The 8,392-nt window shown below is 35.6% G+C and overlaps 1 protein-coding gene across 3 annotated transcripts in view; it reads right to left on the minus strand.

Moving 5' to 3' along the window:
• Nucleotides 1-8,392, minus strand: part of CUL3 (cullin 3) — a 108,206-nt gene that overhangs the window by 84,599 nt on the left and 15,215 nt on the right. For 2 of the 3 annotated variants that reach the window (XM_059703331.1, XM_059703328.1), the window contains exon 2: nucleotides 223-420. The exons of the other annotated variant lie outside the window; for it this stretch is intronic. In XM_059703331.1, the coding sequence (XP_059559314.1) occupies nucleotides 223-420 (198 nt within the window). The remainder of the gene's footprint in view (nucleotides 1-222; nucleotides 421-8,392) is intronic. 3 annotated transcript variants of the gene reach the window in all.

Consider the following 8,392-nt stretch of genomic DNA (forward strand, 5'->3'; position numbering starts at 1 on the left):
AATATTGCTCATAGAACACAAATTTCATCTTCCCTCAATTATCAAAAATTCTGATTTAGCTGATTGTAAGTTTTGAGTAAGGTTTTGTAATAAAGCCATTAACTGGTTATATCCATAGGCTTCCTAGAGCCTTTAAAAACAATACTTCTAATCATAGTAAAATGTGGTATAAAGATTTCCTAGATTCAGTATAATTAGTAACAGTCCTTTAAAGTTGGATACCTTATTTATGAGATGTTCGGTAACAACTTCTCTTAGTCCAGTGTAGAGCTTTTCTCCATGTTTATGCAAAACCATTGTATATGCATTTCTATAGAGCTCCTCAAAACTAAGACCACTGTTATTCTTACGCTGGATTTCTTGAATTGCATTTTTCAGAAGGTCCCAAATGCTGTTTACATATTTTTCATCCATGGTCATCTGTAATATCCAAGAGAGAAAAAGAGACAAAAACAAAAACAAAAACCAATGGTTGAAAATTTGTCTGTATTTATCCATAAAGTAAATATTTCATTATATGGCTATGATGATAAAGCTGTATGACTTATAAGGATGTTAACAATCTGTTTTAATAGAAATAAAATAAATTTACAGTTTTTAGAGTTGATAAAAACCATTTTTAAAAAATCCTTTAAGGCCTCCCTCCCTTACCTGCAGCAGAACCCCTCCATTTAAAATCACAATCTCTGTTATTAATACTTGCTTTAGCAGAAAGTGTTAAACATTTTTCCCCTAAGTTTATTTAGTAAAACACAAGCTCAGAGATTTCCTCTCCTATAGATTTACAGAGCTCTTTGACAAATTAAAGATTGAGGAAAGACCTGCATTTAAAAATAAAACAAACAGAAAACAAAAATAAAGCCCACATTTTCTGTTTAACCTAGCATACTCTAATTTTCTTCCTTTCCCAGATTAGATTTCATGATCCATCATTTGTAACTACCTTTTATATAACATTTGTTTTAAGTCACTTGTCCCTCTCTACCTCCCTCCAAAAACACACCATTATAAGACTCAACTGCCTGCCTACACTGCACCCATGTAGTTGAAAGTAAATGAATAAAACATATGCTCATATTCAATTCATCTCAGTTTAAATTCATGACCACTAATCACAAATGGGCCCTTAGTTTAACTCCACAATCCTCCTTTTCTCTAATCTACTGACCCAAATATCCTAGATGACTTTACTATCTTTTTGGATAATGACTTGATTCCTGTTTTGAGAAAACAGGAACCTGAAAAGAAACTACAAATTCACCATATCCACTAATCTAGTTGACTGCATACCAATATAATTTGTTAGTTCTTGTGCTACTAGCAAATTAGTGCCCAGTTCTTATACTCAAATTATAGCACAGGGACAAAAAACACAGGCAAATTCTAGGAACCTGTTATAAATGGAGAATTTCAGAACCCCAAACCAGACCTAGAGAACCATAACTTGCATTTTAACCCCAGGTGATTCACACACAGAATGAAGTTTAACAAGTACTGCTCTAGTTCCATAACAACTCATCTATTCAAGGACCCCCTTTAGCAATCCTCCTTCCTAGCATTATCAAATTTTTTCTCTTCTTTGCTACATAATTTCCATCTGCATTCAAAATGATCCGTTTCCCATCCTAAAAACAAACAAATCCTCACAACCCCACATATTTCTCCAGCACCACCTAATTTCTTTCTTTTCCATTTACAGCAAAATCACAAGGCAGGGAAGGAGAACAACTCTATGTTGATTGTATCCAAGTCCTATTTTCCCCACCATATCTTGAAGCCCCTCTAGTAAGGATTCCCATTTTCTACCATTTCACTGAAATTACTCTTGAAGAGGTCACCAAGGGACTTCCAGATTGCTAAATTTAATAGTCAAAGTCTCAGTTCTTATCTTACATGACCTATCTAGCAGCAATTCAAAGAGCTGATCATTCCTACTTGAAACAGATTTCTCACTTGCCTTCCAAGCTATACCATCTTTCGACTCTACTGGCTTGTATCCGTCAGTCTGCTTATCAGTTCTTCATCACAACTGCCAACCCTAAGGCTCAAGTTCTAAGCCTTTTTGTCCATCCACGCTGTTTTTAAAAGGTGAAGTTGATTTCATCTATTCTCATGGCTTAAGTTAACCTCAAAATTTATATATCCTGTTTGGCCCTCTCCCCTAATATCGGTCATATTTTCAGCTTCCTACTCAATGTTTCTACTTGAATGCCTACTAGCAAGTCTAAAACAGAAACCTTAATCTTTCCCCCTAAATCTGCTTCTCATGCAGTCTTCTCCAAATGAGCAAATGTCCAATCCATCCTTACAATTGCCAAAAAGTTTGTAATCCTCATTACACCCTTACCTCACTTTTAATCCAACTGGTAATTCTATTGTCTCTACCTTCAAAATATATCCAGAATCTAAGCCCTCCTAACCACTTCCATTGCTACTAGCCTAGTCCAAACCATCATCTCTCAGTTTATTGCAACAGTCTCCTAACTGGTCTCGGTTTCTGCTCTTGGCCTATAATCACAGAGCAACCAGACTGACCTTCTGAAAATATGAAATCAAATCATGTAAGTCATCTCATTTTGCTTGGAGTTGGAAGTTCCAACTCTATGCTACAAAGCCTTATTCAAATCTGATAATCTCTCTTACACAAGCTAGTCCTCCCTTCTTGCTCGCTCTGCTCCAGCCACACCAGCTTCCTTGTTATTCCCTGTATACGTCAAACAAGTTCACTTCAAGGTATCTGTATCTGCTACTCTCTCTGAAATGTTCTTCCCCTAAATACTTTCATGGCTCATTCATGTATCAACCTCAAAACTCTGCCCAAGTGTCACCTTAAAACGAAGCTTTAACTGCCCACTCTTTTTAAATAGCAGCAGCCTCCTACTAATGACCCTCAAGTTCTAACCCCACATTCCTGATTTTTCTTGGCCTCCCTCCTCCCAGCCAATGTCAGGTCTATGAAGGCAGGGATTTTTTTCACTGCTGAATCTCTCAGCCACTAAAATCAGACCTGGCATTTAAGCTCTTACTAGTATACTTGTTGACTGAATGATTTCCTGCTAATCTTTGGGTAAGGAGCCCTTTTTGTGCCACATGAACTTTACAAGTTCTGTATTCACAATCTGGGAAATCCTGTAACAATTACTTATCAGCTTCACCATACTTCTGACCTTAAACAAACAGAAATTACTGAGCTAAAATTTCCTCCAAAGAGGGCAGGAAAAAAACAACAACACACCAACTATATGAACTATACGCTTACTGTATTTATTTTGGTGATGGTTTCACAGGTGAATACTTACCTCCAAACTCATCAAGTTGCATACATTAAACACGTACAGTATTTTGTTGTCAATCATACCTCAATAAAGTGGTTTAAAATAAATCCTCTCCAAGCCTCTACTAATGGGTATGAATCTCAAAGAAAAAGGAGTAGGTAGGCAAAACAGTTCTTTCAGTCATTCTACCAATAAAATACCTGCTCAACTATCAATGAAGAGGATTCTTAAGATGATGATTCAAACTGAGTCTTATTATTCTAAACTCTTCTGGAGAGCTTAAAAAGGAACCCTTTGGGAGAACAATGCCTTTCCTTTATTTAAATATGCAAATCCCACCCTGACAGGTTTGGCTCAGTGGATAGAGTGTCGGCCTGTGGACTCAAGGGTCCCAGGTTCGATTCCAGTTAAGGGCATGTACCTTGGTTGCCGGCACATACCCAGTGGGGAGTGTGCAGGAGGCAGCTGATTGATGTTTCTCTCTCATTGATGTTTCTAACTCTCTATCCCTCTCCCTTCCTCTCTGAAAAAAACATCATTAAATATATATATTTTTAAAAAGTATTTAAATATTCAAATCCCAGGTCTATTGACTTTTCTGAAATGGCTTTAATTGAATTTACCCCTACACCTAAACTACTATTTTTTTGGTTAGATATCCTGATACATAGGGTGCCATCCACATCATATAAAATATAGTATATGTGCTGCCGAAGCGAGCACATATCATATAAAATATAAATAAGATGTAGCTATTTAAACTTTTCACAAATAAAAGGTAATAACTTTAATAGTCCGTGTAGTAGTCCCCCTTATCCACAATTTTGCCTTCTGTGGTTTCAGTTACCCACGGTCAACCATGGTCTGAAAATACTAAATGAAAAATTTCAGAAATAAGTAATTCATGATTTTAAAATTACAACCCATCTGAATAGTATGATGAAATCTGGCACCATCCTGCTGTGTGCAGCCAGGACAGGAATCATCCCTTTGTCCACTTGGCAGCTATCTTGGTTATTAGATCAACCATCGCTGCTTCACCGTGCTTGTGGTTCAAGTAACCATTATTTTATTTAATAGTGGCCCCAAAGCATAAGAGAGTAGTGATGGTGGCAATTGGGTATGTCAAAGAGAAGCAAAAAGTGCTTCCTGTAAGTGAAAAGCTTAAAGTTCTCAACTTAATACAAAAAAAAAAAATCACATGCTGGGAGGTTGTGAAGATAGACAACAAGAATGACTCTTCTATCAATGACATTGTGAGGAAGGAAAAAGAAATCTGTGCTAGTTTAGCTATCACACTTCAAACACTTCAAACCACAGCAGTTACAGCCACAATGCATAAGTGCTTAGTGAAGACAAACAGGCATTACACCTGTGGGTAGAAGACATGAACCTTGGCTTCCTCTATCACTGGAACAAGCAAACCTCCTGTTCGCTTCAGCTGCCTGGCTGCCGGCCGCCATCTTGGCTGGCAGTTAATTTGCATGTCTCGCTGATTAGCCAATGGGAAGGGTAGCGAAGTTATGGTTAATTACCATGTTTCTCTATTATTAGATAGGATATATGTGTTTTCCGATGGTCTTAGGCAATCCCTGTGAAAGGGTCATTCGACCCCCAAAGGGATCGCGACCCACAGGTTGAGAACCACTGATCTAGATCACTGCAAGAGTCTTCTAACCATCATGAATGCTAGTAACCTCTTGGGCTCTATCTTCCTCAAAATCACCATCAAAATAGACATATGAGCATCATGCCCTGTTCAAAATCCAACTCTCATTAATGACAGGCCTGTGGGGGTGTATTTTAAAAAGGAACATAACAACTCTTTAAGATCTAGTGTAAGCAACCTCAACCAGCAAAAATGAAGTCAAAGTCTATGCCTACTTGAACCCTTTTCGGTCCAACCGCGAGGCTGACGCGACAAACCAGGCGCTAGAAGCAGGTCCAACGTCGAGCAATAAGAACATTAAAAAGTTCAACATTCAATCCCGTCAATTAATTTGGACCAGACTGTTTGAATTCCAAAAATAACATTGGACCGCAAAGCGTTAACTTCATTTTTCACTCACCACTACCTATTTTACATTTATTCCCTACCGAAGTTAAACCAATAGTAAATCCGGACCACTGTCACTCCTCTCCAATCACTTTCCCATGTCTTCTTCTGCCTCTTCTTTATCTGATTCTTCACATAGCCCCTGAATACAATTCAGGTGTCATATTCTCCAGGGATCCTTCTCTGACTTCAAGCAAAGCACATGACTCCTTCTCAGCTGTTTCATAATATTTGGGTTATATCTATCATTACATTTTCATAATGCTTCACAATATGTTGTATATCTTTTTTTTTTTTACTAGACTGAGATAGTTAAGGGATTGTATGTTTTTCTTCAATGCAACTTAGAAGGCTATAAACAAGTGTTTGGTGAATGAGTATAATTTAACCTTATGTTACACCAATGTAATTTTTAAAACATGAACATTTGAATTACTAAGCACAACATGGAAGAATATTTTAATGTCCTTATCTACAGTAATGAAAGTAATGTTTAAACAATCTAATGTCTTTTTCAAATAGAAATTAAGTACAATAACGTGCAGCAACAACTCAAATTTCAAATATTAATATTTTTGGATTTTTCATTCACCTAACTAAATACTTCACATGGCTACTTAATCATGAGTTTTATTAATAAGTGTTAACTGGGAGAAAACTACTGAATGGAAAAGGCCAATCAGGAGAAGATCCATAAGCTATAATCTTTCCTAAAATTAAACAAGTCCAAAAACAATATACTAAAGAAAACTAGCTTCAAGTGCAAATTCCTACATATACATGCTTTGGTCTTGGAGTCAAGTGAACATGTCAACAATAGTAGCAAAATAATTACGCTAATAATGAACTTTTAATTTCTCCCTCACCCATCCTTAATACAGCAAGCAACATTAGCTGTCACAAAACTTAAAGGCTCTAGTTTTATGTATATTAAAAAAAAGTTTTAACATCCTTATCTTAAATATTTATGTGAGTATGATTTTAATTCCATTTGATGAAACTGATTTACTTAGGTTGCAATAACTGCAAATATACTCAAGAGGGACTTGGTAACAATACTTCAGCAAAACAAATGATAAAATAAAATGCACCCACATATACACAAATATTTAATATTTGCTAATTGTTAAGTGTATACAATATCTACCCCCAAGCAGCTCAAGTACGAAGTGATCAGCCAGCAAAGTAAATTCATTTGGTAGGAAAAAAAAGCAAAAGCTCTTTTTTAAAGGGAAGATATAATTACGTATTCTTAAATTCTTAAGGTTTAGTAAAACTTTTAAAAATCAAATCAAGACTTTAACTTTTAAAAGTGACCTTTTCCCCTTTACCTTTCCCCAATTCAAAATTGAAATTCCCTCATTAGAAAGTACCAATAACACGCTAACAGTCTTTATTTTCTTTCACAAACATCTGACTTTTCATCTACATTACTTCAAATGATACAAAAACATTAACTTTCTAAAGGTCTGAATTTGAAAGGATGTAAGTCTATTATATACTTACACATCTTGACAGTCAGGTAACTACTAAAAGTTGGAGAGAACTATAATATGAGACAATTAGAACTAAAATGAAGAGAACTATATTCTTCACATTCACTATATACAAAGGACAAGAAGTCTTTAGTCCCCTATGAATAATTGTCTACAAGAAATTTAGAACAGGGTGGGTGGGGGAAAGGGTGAAAATTTGAAATTCCAAGCAATTCAGAATGACACAGCTAGAAAAAATAAAGAAGGAAAAATGCTTGATCTTAATTTTAAGCTTCAGCCTCAAAAAAGTTGCTTTGGTAAAAATATCTGAGGAATGGCAATGTTCTAGTCAGACACAACTAAGCCATCAATTAAGAAAGGAAGCTCCCTCTCAGATTTTAAGCATCTCAGGGTACTATAAAAAGTCTCTCCTCCTTTATTTTATTGTATCCTTTATAATACATAGCACAATGCCTAGATAACAGTCAAAAATGATTTAAATGCAGTCTAGTTATTGTTAATGATGATTAATCGTATTTGATGACAAAGAACTACGTAATGATTTATGACATCTGCAACAACCCTATTTATCCATCAGTTAATCTTTAAGCAAACTCAACCAGCAAAAATACAGCCAAAGACCCAAGCTTTGAGAAAAAAGCCCAGTGGGAAACATTCAGACTTTGGACAAGTTATTTAACTTTCCAAACTGCATTTTCATCTGCTTGGGGAGGGGGAAATGGGGAAGACACTGTATTGTGTGGCAATTAAATAAGTTTGTAAAAGCATTTGGCACACAACACTTGCTCGATAAATGTTTCTTTACTACACAGAAGAGACACATAGAGTCTTAATGACTTAAAACCTGAAGTTAACACAACTGATGTTTGATTAACTGGTTTCTCTTTGATTCCAGTGGACACCTGAAGGGAGTGGAACTGGGCTGCCAAAAGTAATAATTGTTGTCAAGGAAAGAGAGAAAAATATTGTCAATTGGTAAAGCACCGTAGCCTGGTACAATTCTGTGAAATCATAAACTAAGTCTCATCTACACTCAGTTGGCCTCCAATATCATTAAATTATAGAACAGTAATGTGGTGAGAAAGCTAAATCACCAACAGAAAGTTCAATTACAATCTACATTTCAGATCTCACATGAGTTAGCTGTTCAAAAATCAATTTGAAAATTTTGGACATTCTTTTCCAAAGACACAAATCAAGTTTCCAGATTAAGCTATTAAAATCCGTTTAAATCACACCTGATTTAAGAGTTCAAATGTCTCTCTGTGAATGACTTGCATTTATGAAAAAATGTATGTGTAACATTTAAGTCTCATGATGATCACAATAAGTAAGATGCACTCCTAAGTATTTTCAATGAGACAAGCAGTATGTCACTATCCTATATTGGTGTTAGAATTGTTACTTGGCACCCTGAAATACATTTTACCCAGCGAATAAGCCATATTCACCTTGATTAAAACTCTTCAAACATTTTAATTAGAGATCCTCTCTATTAAGATAATAAAAGTTACTACATCTGTAAGATCAACACTTTAAAATGATAAAAACATTTGCTGCATTTT

Source organism: Myotis daubentonii, chromosome 7 (assembly GCF_963259705.1).
Source record: "Myotis daubentonii chromosome 7, mMyoDau2.1, whole genome shotgun sequence".
Classification (NCBI taxonomy): domain Eukaryota; kingdom Metazoa; phylum Chordata; class Mammalia; order Chiroptera; family Vespertilionidae; genus Myotis; species Myotis daubentonii.